Source organism: Boleophthalmus pectinirostris, unplaced genomic scaffold (genome assembly GCF_026225935.1).
Source record: "Boleophthalmus pectinirostris isolate CB_2022bp ecotype Guang Dong unplaced genomic scaffold, ASM2622593v1 HiC_scaffold_4, whole genome shotgun sequence".
Lineage (NCBI taxonomy): Eukaryota > Metazoa > Chordata > Actinopteri > Gobiiformes > Gobiidae > Boleophthalmus > Boleophthalmus pectinirostris.
The window spans coordinates 4739875-4755099 of NW_026571353.1; the positions used below are offsets into that span (position 1 = coordinate 4739875).

A 15225-nucleotide genomic window follows, 5' to 3' on the forward strand; every position below is an offset into this window, starting at 1 on the left:
TCATCATTTGTACTCTGATTACGTAACGCTGGTACATGTAATCTGTTACTCCCCAACACTGTGAATGAAGCCGCTCACGGTTCTGAGTCCAAACAGAAAGCAAACGTGAGTGATGTGCGCCAAAGCCCGCCCCCGAGCGAAATGCCTGGATTTTAGAGAGTCCCGAGATGAGAGTGACGTGACTATGGAAACGGACCACGTGACCCGAGAGGCGTGAACCATGTGATCCGGGCTGTCGGTCTGTAATTTATTATTATCACTGAATACAATGATTGCGTTATTAGCATATTATATTGTCTTATTACGAGTCCATCCGTGGATTAAAGTGGCACGAGGCCGTTTCCGTGACGCTGGACAGGACGGTTCGTTACGCACACACACTCTTTGACCCGCTGACTTTACCACCCAAACTGACGCATTCAGATCGGCTCATTTGTCATTTAAACATGTTCAAATCGCATGTTCAGTACAACATACAGCCCGTAATAGCCTTTTCAGCTAAGTGATACAGGACGCAGTTACGACGTTTGAACACTAGATGGAGGTATTGTAAAGGCAGTGTTGAGGAGTAACAGATTACATGTACCGGCGTTAAGTAATCAGAGTACAAATTATGAGTAACTGTATTCAGTTACAGTTACTGTTTCCATGAGTGGTAATTGGATTACAGTTACTTTGTTGAAATAAATGGATTACACAGCGGGATTTTCCTGTTTTCACATTTTGGGCTATATCCCCCTTTTTTTTTTTTTTTTTTTTTTTTTTTGTAATTCCACTCATTGCTGGAAACTAAACCAGGACTAAACCAAGACTAAACCAGGACTAAACCAGAATTAAACCAGGACTAAAACCAGGTCTAAACTTGGACTATACTAGGACTAAACCAAGTCTAAAAGCAGCACTAAACCAGGACTAAAACCAGGACTAAAACAGAAGAAGAGGAGACACAGTCCATGCAGCAGTTAAATCCTATCAATAATATTTTTAATTTGGTTCAGTAAAGTTTGGGCTTTTCATTTTCTTTTAGCAGACAAAAACATCTTATGTTACGATTTCCTCGTCTTTGTTTCGCTACAGCAAATCAAGTAATCCAAAGTATTCAGATTACGTTACTCACTTTAAGTAATTTAATGGATTATGTTACAAACTACATTTTGGTGTATGTAATCTGTAATCTGTAGGGGAATACATTTTAAAAGTCACCTTCCCAACACTGTGTAAAGGTCAGTGCATAACAATACTGCATCATCATCGGGGAAAAGATGAAGATTAAACGGGTTATATATCACGATATTTTCTCATCTATGTTCTAATGTTGTTTTCTCATCACAAACAGACCTGGACTTGTGTTTTGTTTCATTCATGTTTGAGTAACACTGCGTTATTAAGCTGGCTGTCTCCAACACATAAATTCTGTAGAAACAGGCTGAGTTCTTCTCCCTAAACTCAAGATTCTGTTTCACCTTGTGATGTCATGTGGTAAAACAGGAAGTGATCTACTGTATTGTTAAATTTCACACAACTAGAATCATCTGGATGATTTCAGCTCTGAAATTGATCATCTCTACTGAAGTAAAGGTGAAAGGAGCTGTTAACTACAACTGCATGACATCACAAGGTGGAACGGTACATTTTGAACTTTGGAGACAGACTAATAATGTGTTAATCAAACATGTGTGAGTGGAACAAAACACAACTCCAGGTCTGATTTTGAAGAGAGAACAACATTCTAACATGACTTAAAGCTCATAAGAGTCATTATTGTGTAATATAAACTTAGACAAACTTTATTCATCCACAAATGAAATGACGTAGACACAGTAGCTCACAATAAATTACAATAACAAAGAGTAAAAACAATAAAACATGGTAATAAACTTCTAAGTAAACAGCAATAAGAAAAAGCAAGAGACTGATGTCAAATGAGACATAAATTATATAAATGGGCCCGGTCAAGCAGAAGTAAACATCAAGGCCAAAAATTCAAGTTAATGCATCTGATATAAAAATGTATTGAACAGATACATATGTACTCTAGTTTATGAAACTGTTGACCTTTTTTCTGTACCATTTTTGGTTCTAAAGTTCCATATGTTTTAAACAGACCATGTATGAAACATGGAACAAAAATTATTTCCCAAATTTCAAAGACCTGCAAATCATGTCAATAAATGGATGTATTTCATCATATCTTGTGTTATTCCATCTTTGAACTGTTGATGAAGGCACATGATTTATTTTATTTTTTTTAAGTATTTAAAATGATAAAAATTAGCTTGGAAGGACTGACATATTTTATAGAAATAGTTTCTTTTCATTTTGAAGTAATATTAAAGTATTCGGAAGAAAAAAGCTGATAAATGATGTAGAATCATGCACCTTCTACTTGCACAATTTTCCCTCCGTTACCATGACCTTTCTTAATAAAAAATCTCATTAGGTTGAAAAACCTCTTACTTTTTGAGTAATCTTGTACCATATGGTAGAAAACTATATGAAGCAAATATTCAAACCAGTTTGTTAAGGATATGTAAGTGAGAACCCAGAGTTATCACTGTTTGGATTTATTGTCCAAAAAGTGCTGCATATTTCATTCCCTTCGTTACCGACATGAGTTTTTAAATTTTTTGTCAACAACTTGAAAGAATATCACAGGTTTAACTTGACCCTGTTGGAGTGTAACTCTTTCCTACATTCTGATACTTTACTTATTTCAATAGTCCCTCTAGTTTCTGAATAAGAGACATTTGAATGTCAAAAATCTACCCGTTTCCCTCTGTTACCGCTTGACCGGACCCAAATGTATGTAATATCAGGTAATTTGTCTAACTGAACTGATAGTATAAGATCAGGCCACCATCCTAAAGCCTGTCCCACCATGAGCCTGGGAAGTGTCCCTGGTGGTGTCCTGTGGGGGGCGCTCTGGGAGTCTGGAGTCTGGAGCAGGAGCTGTGTTAAATCAATGTAAACACCCAGTTCATGTTGGACTCTTTGTCACCAGTTCTGTTCATTGGGTTTATGTTAAGTTCATATGTTTTATTTTATTTTCCTAGGTGCAGCCAGGGGCCATAAGTGTGGGACAGGTGGATGTGTGCAGCGTCTGCAGTGATATGGTCACTGTGGTCAGACTGTTGTGGTGAAAAAGGCAAAGCTCTAGATTTATCAGTCGATCTACATTTCTCCCCTCATATATGGTCACGAGCTTTAGATAATGAACAAACTTACAAGATCACGGCTACAAGTGGTCAAAATGATTCTCCTCCACAAAGAGGCTGGGCACTCCTTTAGAGACAGGCTGAGGAGGGTGGAGGAGGCCCCGGGGACGACCCAGGACACGCCTGGGCTCTCAGGGGGCCTGGAAACACCTCAGTGTCCCACCAGAGGAGCTGGAGGAACTTTGGCTGCATTCACACTGCAGCCTGAAGTGACCCAAATCCGATTTTTTGGCCCTTATGTTCCTGTATCTGATCTTTTAATGACAGTCTGAACACACAGATCCGACTTTTCCAAATGTGACCCAGGACACTTGGATATGTGCTCCTGAAACTGATACATATCTGATCTTCTGACATGTGACTTCAGTCTGAACGGCCAAAGTGCATTCATCCACCTACATGTTATCAACAAGCCACAAACATCACTATTCTGCTCTGAAGTAGGTGAAAATTGTTAATGAAGTGAAGTACATCACCACTCACCACTCTTGGCTCCGTCTCCACATCCACACGTTCCTTTCAACAGACTGTCCCACAAAACACCACGACCAAAAACCTCGTCCTTCTCCTTCTCAATCTCCTCCTTAAAACAAGTAAGTTGTTCATGTTCTGGCTCCGGTACGAGAGGAACTTTAAAATCTCCAGGTGCTCGATGCTGCGTCCATGTTTGGACAACTTCTGTAAACACAGAGACGCTCGCTGCGGTTGATGTCGTCGTGTCTCCAGTGTCACATGCAGGACACTTTTGGGCCGTTTAATGTTCACACTGGAGTCACATACAAGTCACATTTAATTGGAAATGTGAACGACCTCGCAAAAACATCGAATTTCACAAAAAAATCTGAATTGAGCGTTAAACCCTGCAGTCTGAACGTAGTCTTAGTGTCATATTGTTTAGACCTGTTTTAGTCCTAGTTTATTCCTGGTTTTAGTCCTGATTTAGTCCTTGTTTAGACCTGGTTTTAGTCCTGATTTAGTCCTGGTTTAGACCGTTTAGTCCTGATTTAGTCCTGATTTAGACCTGGTTTATTCCAGTTTAGTCCTAATTTACCTGGTTTAGTCCTGGTTTTAGTCCTGGTTTAGCCCAAAATGTAAAAACAGGAAAATACCGCTGTGTAATCCATTTCAACAAAGTAACTGTAATCCAATTACCACTCACTGAAACAGTAACTGTAACTGAATACAGTTACTCATAATTTGTACTCTGATTACATAACTCCGGTACATGTAATCTGTTAGTCCCCAACACTGGATATCGGATTTGTAACCGATATCAGTAAGTCTAAGTACAGTGATGTCAAGTATCGTATTGGATCAGAGCCCAAAAAACAACAACTATTGAAAAGTATGTTCATGGTTACTTGTTTTCTACTGGTCAAAATGGATAAACTTTCCATTGTACTCGTTCTTTTAAGACTGAAGATCATGAATAGATGTCCAAAATTAAGGGTGGAGAAGATTTTGGGAGATAACTCTGACTCAAAAGATTCAGAAAATGCTCCTTGGAGATAAGTGGTTTGACAAAAGAACGTACATGAATAGTTCAATGAATACTGATGATGACTATAGATAACTAATCAAATAAAGTCAGGCTGTTTTTGTCTTTTCCTTTTGTCCGTTTAGTCTGGCTGAGGTTAAATTACACATTATTTGATACCTATAAATATGATACAGTTTGATTCATGGGTCATCTTAGGTTGTCCTGGAAGTTTCTGAGAATGACACAGTTATATTTACGTGTTTTGTGAACTTTTATCAGGGTTTAATTATGATATGAAATTCAATCTGTCGTTCAGTTGAGAAGCAGTGTGTCTGAGCTGTATAAAAGTGACAGAAGTTTTGAAGAGCTCCAGAAGCTTTGAGGAACAGAGCTGGTAAGACCTTTTTTTTTTACCTTCATCGTCAAATCTCATTATTTGTTGTAAGAGGCTGAATTGTGTTTCTAAATTATATCCAGTGTTGGGAAGATTACTTTTAAAATGTATTCCCCTACAGATTACAGATTACATATCCCAAAATGTAGTTTGTAACGGAATCCATTAAGTTACTTAAAGTGAGTAATGTAATCTGAATACTTTGGATTACTTGATTTGCTGTAGAGAAGCAAAGACGAGGAAATCGTAACATAAGATGTTTTGTCTGATAAAAGAAAATAAAAAGCCCAGACTTTACTGAACCAAATTAAAAAATATTATTGATAGAAGAAGAGGAGACACGTCCACACAGCATGATTTAGTCCTGTTAAATCCTGGTTTAGACCTGGTTTAGATCTAGTTTAGACCTGGTTTTAGTCCTGGTTTAGTCCTGGTTTAGACCTGGTTTAGTCCTGGTTTAGACCTGGTTTAATCCTGGTTTAGACCTGATTTAGACCTGATTTAGATCTAGTTTAGACCTGGTTTAGTTCTGTTTAGACCTGGTTTAGACCTGGTTTAGTTCTGGTTTAGTCTTGGTTTAGACCTGGTTTAATCCTGGTTTAGATCTGGTTTAGACCTGGTTTAGTCCTGGTTTAGTCCTGGTTTAGACCTGGTTTAGACCTGGTTTAGACCTGGTTTAGACCTGGTTTAGTCCTGGTTTAGTTCTGGTTTAGTTCTGGTTTAGACCTGGTTTAGACCTGGTTTAGTTCTGGTTTAGTCTTGGTTTAGACCTGGTTTAGTTCTGGTTTAAATCTGGTTTAGACCTGGTTTAGTCCTGGTTTAGTCCTGGTTTAGACCTGGTTTAGTCCTAGTTTAGACCTGGTTTAGACCTGGTTTAGTCCTAGTTTAGACCTGGTTTAGACCTGGTTTAGTCCTGGTTTAGTCCTAGTTTAGTCCTGGTTTAGACCTGGTTTAGACCTGGTTTAGTCCTGGTTTAGTCCTGGTTTAGTCCTAGTTTAGACCTGGTTTAGACCTGGTTTAGTCCTGGTTTAGACCTGGTTTAGTCCTGGTTTAGTCCTAGTTTAGACCTGGTTTAGATATAGTTTAGATCCAGTTTAGACCTGGGGATATAGCCCATAATGTGAAAACAGGAAAATACCGCCCTGTAATCCATTCAACAAAGTAACTGTAATCCAATTACCACTGATTGAAACAGTAACTGTAACTGAATATAGTTACTTCATAATTTGTACTTTGATTACTTTACTCTGGTACATGTAATCTGTTACTCCCCAACACTGATTATATCTGAATGTTCCATTAGATTTACGGTGACAAAACCTTCTGGTCTGAGAGGCTCTTGTGAGTTGGAAATCGTGATCTACAATGACGGTAAGTACAAAGAAAACAGTGTAAAGCTCCTATGTTACACAAAACAGACTCTTGTGAGCTTTGAGTCAGGTTATAATACTGTTACTGTAAAAGTCTTTGTTAAACCACTTCTTGTGCAAAGTTCATATGAAACACAAACATTCTAATCATCAAAACAGTAATAAAAATGTCAAATGCGTCGCATAAACAAATTTCCTTCCTCTGAACTAGAGCCCTGCACCCGCGGGGCCTGACACACGTGGGACACGTTTTGAAAGCTCATTGTGGGCGTGGGTGGAAGTGGGACTACACAACACGAACTACAGTCCCACAAACTAAATATGAGAGTAAAGTAAAATATACAAATGATCCATGTGTGCCTGTCATACATCATTTGTGCTGAATATTTGATTTGGCATTAATAAAAAGATTTTAAACAGCCTAATTTACGGATATGATCTAACCTTACACACATTTTACACAATTCCTTTCCACTTCTCCGTGTTTGATAGAGCTGAAGAAAGTGAACATCCCCAGTTTGTGGGATTTGTGGGCGGGAGCGTGACAAAGACTACGTTCAGACTGCAGACTGAAGTGACCCAAATCAGATGTTTTGGCCCCTATGTTGTCTGATCTTTTAATGACAGTCGGAACAACACAGACCCGATTTTTTCAAATGCCACCCAGGACACTTGGATATGTGCTCCTAAAACCGATACATATCTGATCTTTTGACATGTGACTTCAGTCTGAACGACCAAAGCGCATTCATCCACCTACACGTTATCACACGGTGGACTTGGCTATTGTGCGGTAACAAGCACCTGTTGCAAGAGCCAATACAGCCCAATGCCGACGCGTTTTCTCACAGAAATAAGCCGCCGAAGATGTGTTTCCTCCTGCAAGAGTGGCACAAGTAGGCGCTCACAAATGTACACAAACGTTTTTCTCTTCATATGAAAATTGTTAATGAACTCCGTGTCACTGAAGTGAAGCACATCACCACTCACCACTCTTGGCTCCGTCTCATGACATTGTCATGTCCTCCAGTGTCACATGTGGGACACTTTTGGGCCGTTTAATGTTCACACTGGAGTCACATACAAGTCACATTTAACTGGAAATGTGAACAACCTCGTAAAAACATCAGATTTCACAAAATAAATCAGAATTGAGCATTAAGCCCTGCAGTCTGAACGTAGCCAAAATATCACAGAAGCGGGCGGGAGCAGGACTGCTCTGAACATGTAACAAAACTGTAGCTCTGTAACAAAATGATTTAGTAAAATATACCAAAAAATACTCTTGGTGATATATCAATACTGTATCATCACATTAAACTATACGATATCGATATTTCAGTGTTTTTGCACAGCCCTACTCTACATTATGGTTGCTAGGTAACAGTTATGTTCCAGTGTGTCCTGTCATGATTTCCAACCAGGAAGTAAAATTTGAAACCTAAAGAAAGTGTCAAATGTTTTGTAAATAAATCAAACTACAGATGTTTTTTTGGTTTCAGGCCGTGCTCGTGCTGATGTTTGTGGCTCCTCTGTTGACATGCAGCAGAGCGGACGACAAACCTGTGGACTGCAGCCAAATCCTGAAACAGAACCCAGGAAGTGCCAGTGGAGTGTACACCATCTATCCATTTTTACCAACATTTCCTGTGATGGTAAATGTACTTTTCAATCAATCAACGTGACTGGAATTACTAAGCCAAAGATGTTCATTTTGTTTTCTTATGTACTTTAACTTCTCGGGTTCTTTCTAAAGACAATACAGTAAAGTGTATTTACCTTGTTGACATGTTTGGGCTGCTGCTGCAAGTCATCTTCAGAACTGTCACTGGTGTTGGTGGTGACGTGTCGTACATCAGCTAACCACATTATGGATTGGGACGGGGCTCGGGTCATTGGATCAGAAAACAACAAGTTCAAACACTGGATCAAGGAGGCCACTGAAATCAGGAAACGAGGCACGGACAGCATTAACCGTGATGACAGAGCGTTCCTCCTTTCACACACCTGGGACACCCTCCTCCAGAGAACACCGAGCGACGGGAGGCGTGGTCAGTCTGAGCGACCTGCCAGGTCCATCAGGTCTGACCACGCCTACAGGAAGAAACAACAGCTGATATACGACACGTCACCACCAACACTGGTGACAGTTCTGAAGATGACTTGCAATTTGCAGCCCAAACATGTCAACAAGGTAAATACACTTTACTGCATTGTCTTTAAAAAGAACCTAAGAAGTTAAAGTGACTGGAATTACCTCAGAGCACTTTAAAGCAGAACTCACTTTCAGTCACAGAGCTCCCCCTGCAGCTTCCGTATGAGAATACACAATTTTCCTCTCTTCTTTTTGATTCTAATAAGACAGAACTCCATGGTGACAAGCAGGGGGCAGAAAAGTTACATAGTGGACCGTTTAAAGTGTAATGTTAAAGCATAAAGGCATTTTTCTGTCACACTTTTAAACTGACTAATGGGGTTAGTCCCATAACACAAACACAAGAACGGCACACAGGCCGTCCCAAAAGGCTCACTTAAAATTAGTGATGTGTCAGCAGTGTTGGGAGTAATGCGTTACAAAAGTAACTAATTACTGTAATACATTGCTTTTTGCTGTAAAGCAGTAATGTGGCATTACAGGGAAAACAATAGTAATATTTTAATGGAGTTTTTATGTTCACAAAATCGATCCTTGAGTCTCCTTTTTGTTCCGCGCTATATAGAATCACTCACAGCTACAGTCCAGACGATAGACAACATGTATAGTATTATAACTTGCAAAATGGCAACATGTAAAGTTTTTGTGGTCTTTAAAAGATGTGCATTTCTTGATATGGGCACAATGGTTACAGTCACCACACTGAAACGTACCAACCGCTTTAGGAAAGAATATCTTTTTCTCTGCAGTAAGTTTATCCTTTAAAGTTGGTGCTCTTGATGATAATAATAATAAATAATAATAATAATAATAATAATAATAATAATAATAATATAGAACACTTGAATAGTACTTTTCAAGATACCCAAAGACGCTTTACATGAGAAGACAAACAATGACGAACAAGAGAAAAAGACAGTTAATCAGTCAGTTGTTTTTTTTTTTAAGAGATGGGTTTTCAGGGCTTTTTTAAACATGGGGAGTGCGGATGAGTCTCTGATGTATTTGGGCAGGGAGTTCCAGAGGGTGGGGGCAGCAGCGGGGAAGGCCCGGTCCCCCCAGGTCTTATGGAGGGCACGGGCAGGGGTGTGGTGGTGGAGCAGCTCAGCGAGGCAGGTGGGGAAAAGGTTGTGGAGGGACTTATACACAGTGGTGAGGAGTTTGAACTGGATGCGCTGGGGGATGGGGAGGGGGTGGAGATCTCTGAGGACAGGGGCGATGTGTTCACGGGAGGAGGTGCGGGTAAGGAGGCGGGTAGCTGAGTTCTGGATGTACTGGAGTCTGTTGAGGAGTTTGGAGGGTGAACCGTAGAGCAGCTATTGCAGTAGTCGAGTCGGGAGGTGACAACAGCGTGAATGAAGGTTTCAGCAGACTGAGGGGAGAGGGATGGGCGGAGGCGAGCGATGTTCTGGAGGTGATAGAAGGCGGTTTTGGTGACGTGTTTGACGTGGCGTTCAAAGGAAAGGGTCTGGTCAAAGAGGATGCCGAGGTTACGGAGGTGGGAGGAGGAGGGGACTGAGGAGCCATCAATGGAGAGGGTGAAGTTATTGTGAGTTCTGGTTAGTGTTTTGGGGCCGATAATGATTATTTCAGTTTTGTTGCAGTTGATTTGGAGGAAGTTTGATTGTAGCCAGGACTTTATTTCGGAGTTGCAGTTTGTGAGGGTGGAATGTGTGGCCGGGGTTATGGGTTTGGTGGACAGGTAAGAGTTGGATGTCATCAGCGAAACAATGGAACTGGAGGCCATGGCGGCGAATTATGTGACCGAGGGGGAGGATGTAGAGGATGAAGAGGAGGGGGCCGAGAACTGAACCTTGGGGAACTCCTTGAGTAAGCGCGGCAGAGGGGGACTTGCAGTGGTTGACATGGATGAATTGGTGTCTGTCGGTGAGGTATGAGGTGAACCAGGAGAGGGCGCTGTCAGTGATGTTGAAGATGGTTTGCAGGCGGGAGAGGAGGATGGAGTGATCGATGGTGTCAAAAGCGGCAGTGAGGTCCAGGAGGATGAGGATGTTGATGTTACCAGAGTCGCAGGAGAGCAGGATACCTTCACATACCTGAAGTTGTATTTTGTTTGATTCACACGTTTCAGTAATCGATTATTATTACTGTACAGCTCCAAAGCTCAAAATGCTCTCTTCCACCTTATGATGTCATGAAGTGGCAGTTTTCTGTTAAGTTAACTGCTGCTTTTAGTTTTAGTAGAGATAGGTTTAAATTTACTGCTTCATTCGTTCTGGGATTTTGGAGAGCTTGCATTTAGTTTAATCTTGTATAAATCAGACTTGAAATTAGAAATCAACAAATCCTTCTGTCACAATCCATCAGAATCTGCTTACATCCAAGAGTGGAGAGTTGTGAGTATTTAAGGGCTGATGGTCATGTTCCTGTGGGGGAAATGCATTATAAGAAAACAATGTCCCATATAGATCTATGGATTCAAGTAGATTTATTCCAATAATAAAATATCTTTACGGTTTTGTTGTTCCACATGAAACTTTGTATGTTGAGAGACCAAACTGACTAAAAACTAAAACTGTAAACATTTGCCTGTAGTGTGTCCCCTTAAAGGTTGTATGGAGGATTTTTTTTTTTTGGTTTTGTTTCAAGTTTAAAATACCATTACAGAGACACAGCAGTCTTGTAATTATGATGACCAAAAAAAAAAAAAAAAGAATGAAAATCTATCAACTGTGGACGTAGTGAGGCCAGATAAACATCAGCCAATAGAAAACAAGGCTCCCTCATTTTCTATTGGCTGTTAGGTTGTCAATCAAATTACATTCATACATATTCCACCTCAGGCTTGTTTCCATGGAGATGTGACCAAAAAACTTGCCGCCTTATGACTTTTCCACAGAGCTGTAACGTGTCCTGGTGCTGTCATCTACTTGTCTTAACTGAGATACATGTGTTAAATAATGAACTGCGGAACATTCCAGGCAAAGCAATAACATCTCCATGGAGACAATCAGGTGGTGAAAGTTAAGCCAACATAACGGAAAATAGTTTGAGGTTATTCGATGATGCAAAGTAAATGGAAAAAAGAAAATCTTTCACATAAACATGTTTCAGAATGTGTATTAATGAGCTTCTTCTTTATTTAGGTCTACTGTGACATGGAAACAAACGGAGGAGGCTGGTCAGTGAGTATTTCAACTGAAGACTAAAGACGAATGACGGACCTTCTGAACACCTAAACCCCGCCCACAACCACATTTCAGATACAGCTGCTAAACTGGGCAGAGTCTGGAGGAATTAAAAGGGGAGAGTGAGACTTGAGGTGATAAGAACAAGAACAAAGTTTGTTTGGGCTCTGACATTTTATACTTCAAAAGATGTTCTGCTGCCAAACTGCCCCGCCCCCTCACTCTGCTGTTGTTATTAAAGACATGTAAGATATTAAGTAATTTATAATCCTGTTTATTGTAACGTCCCTTTCATTCACACACATCTCACATTGTCCTATTCGCGCTATTTCTTCATCAAACACATTTGATGAAGAAGTCCAGCGACTGCAGGGAGGTTTATAGGTTTTTGGGGTTTTTTTTTTTTCATCCTCCAGCCTTACTGCTCTTTCTTTTTGGTGACCCACCTTTTGGATTTTGCAAACTTGTCACAGAGTTTTCTACACTGTTTTTCATCTGAGCCTAAAATGTCCACGATCTCGCTAATGAATTTCTTGCCATTCGGCTGTTTTTATAATTGTGTCATACCGATGTTTGTATTTTCTCACCATTTCCTCCAGCTGTGACTCAAAATCATCAATTTTTATTCTTGCTCCGCACCGGCAAGGAAGCAGATACACCGCGTCATCATAAATAACCATTCAGAGCAAAGATGTTGTACAGCACTGCTGAACAAAGTTCTGCTCAGCTGAGCTGTTGAGAACAAGCCACTAGAACTGCCCAACGGGAGCTGGCCCAACAAAATGATATCATTTTGTTGGGCCAGTGCTGGGTGCAAGAACAAAGTTCATATGTTCTTATGAAGTATGAATAGGCCTTAACAGGTAAATATATTTCAAACTCTGCCCCTGCAGAAAGGTGTTATATGAAACACGTGGCTGTAATCAGGGTAAATTTATTCAATTTACACAACTACAAACAGTAGATAATGCTCCAATGAGATTCATTTGGTCTTCCGATATTCTATGTTATTAGGTTCTTTTTTTCAGACCTAGAGTGTTATTTCATACCTGACAGTTTGGACTGCTCACTAGCGTCTTCCTCAGAGTGGTCATGTGATGTTGCTGTGACGTGTCTGGTCACACCTGGGATACTGTCCTGAGGAAGTTGGACTGCAGATGGCGCTGTCGTCCTGCCTCCACCGGTAGGAAGACAGCGCCAAAACCTGTTTAAATCAGCTGACCAGACACGTCACAGCAACATCACGTGACACTGAGGAAGACGCTAGTGAGCAGTCCAAACTGTCAGGTATGAAATAACACTCTAGGTCTGAAAAAAAAGAACCTAATAACATAGTAGATAATGTTATTAAAACTCCATATTCAGACGTGTGTGTGTGTGTGTGTGTGTGTATATTAGTATGTAGTAGTTTGACTTTCTGAAATGAGTAACAAAAATTCATTCATTCTAATTATAAATTCATTATATTCTAAGTTTTTGAAATGGTCTGTATATATTTCTGAGGATTCAAAATAACTGATTTGCCCACAAACACCCCAGCATGTCATCTCACTGTGTCCTCAGGTGATCCAGAGGAGGATGGATGGTACAGTGAACTTCTACAGAGGCTGGGAACCGTATGTGATGGGGTTTGGTAAAGCTGATGGAGAATACTGGCTGGGTAAGAAAAACAGTCATGCTTTTGTTGTTCTAAAAGTTGATGTTACATCACTGACATTTTTGTACAGGTCTGGAGTTCATCCATAAGATCACAGCTAGAGGCAAACATGAGCTTCTGGTGGAGATGGAGGATTTTGACGGGAAGAAAGCATCTGCTCTTTACACGTCCTTCTCTGTTGAAGGCGATTGTAACGGATACAAACTCAACGTGTCTGGGTTTGTTGATGGAGGAGCAGGTCAGTTCAGAGTTTTTTGAGTTGAGTTTGTGTTAAGTTGAGTTATGTGAGTGTCCGTGGAAACAGAGTCTCCTGGTTTCAGTCTCCTGGATAAGGCAGTATCCCAGTGTTGAGAAACCAGGATCCTCTCACTGGATTTTTCTCTCAGTATCCAAAATACTGTGGCATGTATCCTGATCTATCAAAACTGGTGCTGTACTGAGCATGTGCAAACTAAAGTAACTAAAACAGAAGGAGCAGTTACTTGAGTAGTAGTAATGAGTGTAAAATCCCTCAGCTGTCCAGGTAGAATCCATGGCAAAGGAGAAATTCAATTTGTCAACTGGACAAATTGGATTTCTCCTTTGCCATTTTCCCAAAATGACTCAAACTCCAACCATGACTTTTAACGTAATAACATTTTATACTTAAACAAAGCAGTCTACTGTTTAATACAGGGGTGTCCAATACATCGATCGCGATCTACCAGTCGATCGCCAAGGTCGTGTGGGTAGATCGCCGTGTCTTAGTACTCTTCTCGGACTCGATCGCATTTCAAATCAAATCAAACTTTATTTATAAAGCACTTTTCATATAAAATGCAACACAAAGTGCTTTACCGTGATTAAAAACAGTCCCGCATTTCCAACCACCCACCCACCAACTCATAGTCGAGATACTCAAGTGCATGTAAACACACTTATTGTTTGTGATGAGATAAATAAAACACAAATAACCCAGTCTTCATATTTCCGCAGGTGATAGTCTGAGTTACCACAACAACCAGAAGTTCACCACGTTCGACAACGACCAGGATAATTTCGAAAAGAACTGTGCCAAACTTTACCTTGGAGCTTTCTGGTACGACAGCTGCCACTTCTCCAACCCCAACGGCATTTACCGCTGGGGCCTTGATCCCAGTATCTTTGCTATTGGAATAGAGTGGAAAACATGGAAAGGGTACAACTACTCTGTGAAGTCCATCAGCCTGAAGACACGTCCGGTTCCTTAGAGCTCCAGGATGTTTCATTGTCTCTGTGTTCTCCTATAGCTCAGTAAATGTAGCTTTAATTTGGTGGAGGGTGATAATAGCCAGAGGTGGGTTGAGAAGTCCACATTTCACAATTTTTACACATTTTTTAAGTACAAAGCCGGGTCCAAGAAATCATTTGAGGAACCTGCAAATCAATTAAGAAAAGGCTAATTGTAAGAGTTGCCGTTTGGAATTACATAAGTTGATGTAATTGAAAAAAGAATAAATAAATAAAATTTAACATTTAAAACATTATATTGTTTATTTCATATTGTAAACATAAAGCTTTTAACATGTGCAAACAAAATCACATTTGGAAGTGTCACCAAACCCTTTACTCAAGTAAGTCTTTCAGATGTGTATGGTGTCTGAAAACAACTTTACAATTTTATTAAAAAAGTTACTCGAGTTGCTTCTTCTTTTCTTAGACAAACTTTATTGATCCACAAGAGAAATGACTTAGACACAGTAACTCACACATCATATTATATACCCCTCTGGTAATGAAAGACAAATAAACAATTTTCACTGAAATAACTTGAAACTTGAAAAGAA

The 15225-nt window shown here is 40.1% G+C and overlaps 1 protein-coding gene across 2 annotated transcripts; it reads left to right on the forward strand.

Moving 5' to 3' along the window:
- Positions 1-196: 196 nt before the first annotated feature.
- On the forward strand, positions 197-14923 carry LOC110163221 (microfibril-associated glycoprotein 4-like). 2 transcript variants are annotated; one of them, XM_055161676.1, is made up of 8 exons: positions 197-238; positions 5012-5089; positions 6393-6460; positions 7962-8114; positions 11722-11760; positions 13327-13423; positions 13491-13658; positions 14396-14923. In XM_055161676.1, exons 3-8 carry the CDS (start codon positions 6455-6457, stop codon positions 14647-14649), a joined length of 717 nt encoding a protein of 238 aa, XP_055017651.1. In that variant the 5' UTR covers positions 197-238; positions 5012-5089; positions 6393-6454; the 3' UTR covers positions 14650-14923. The 2 variants fall into 2 exon arrangements, with proteins under 2 accessions (XP_055017651.1, XP_020783807.2); XM_020928148.2 differs by having other exon boundaries at positions 230-362.
- The last annotated feature ends 302 nt before the right edge of the window (positions 14924-15225 follow it).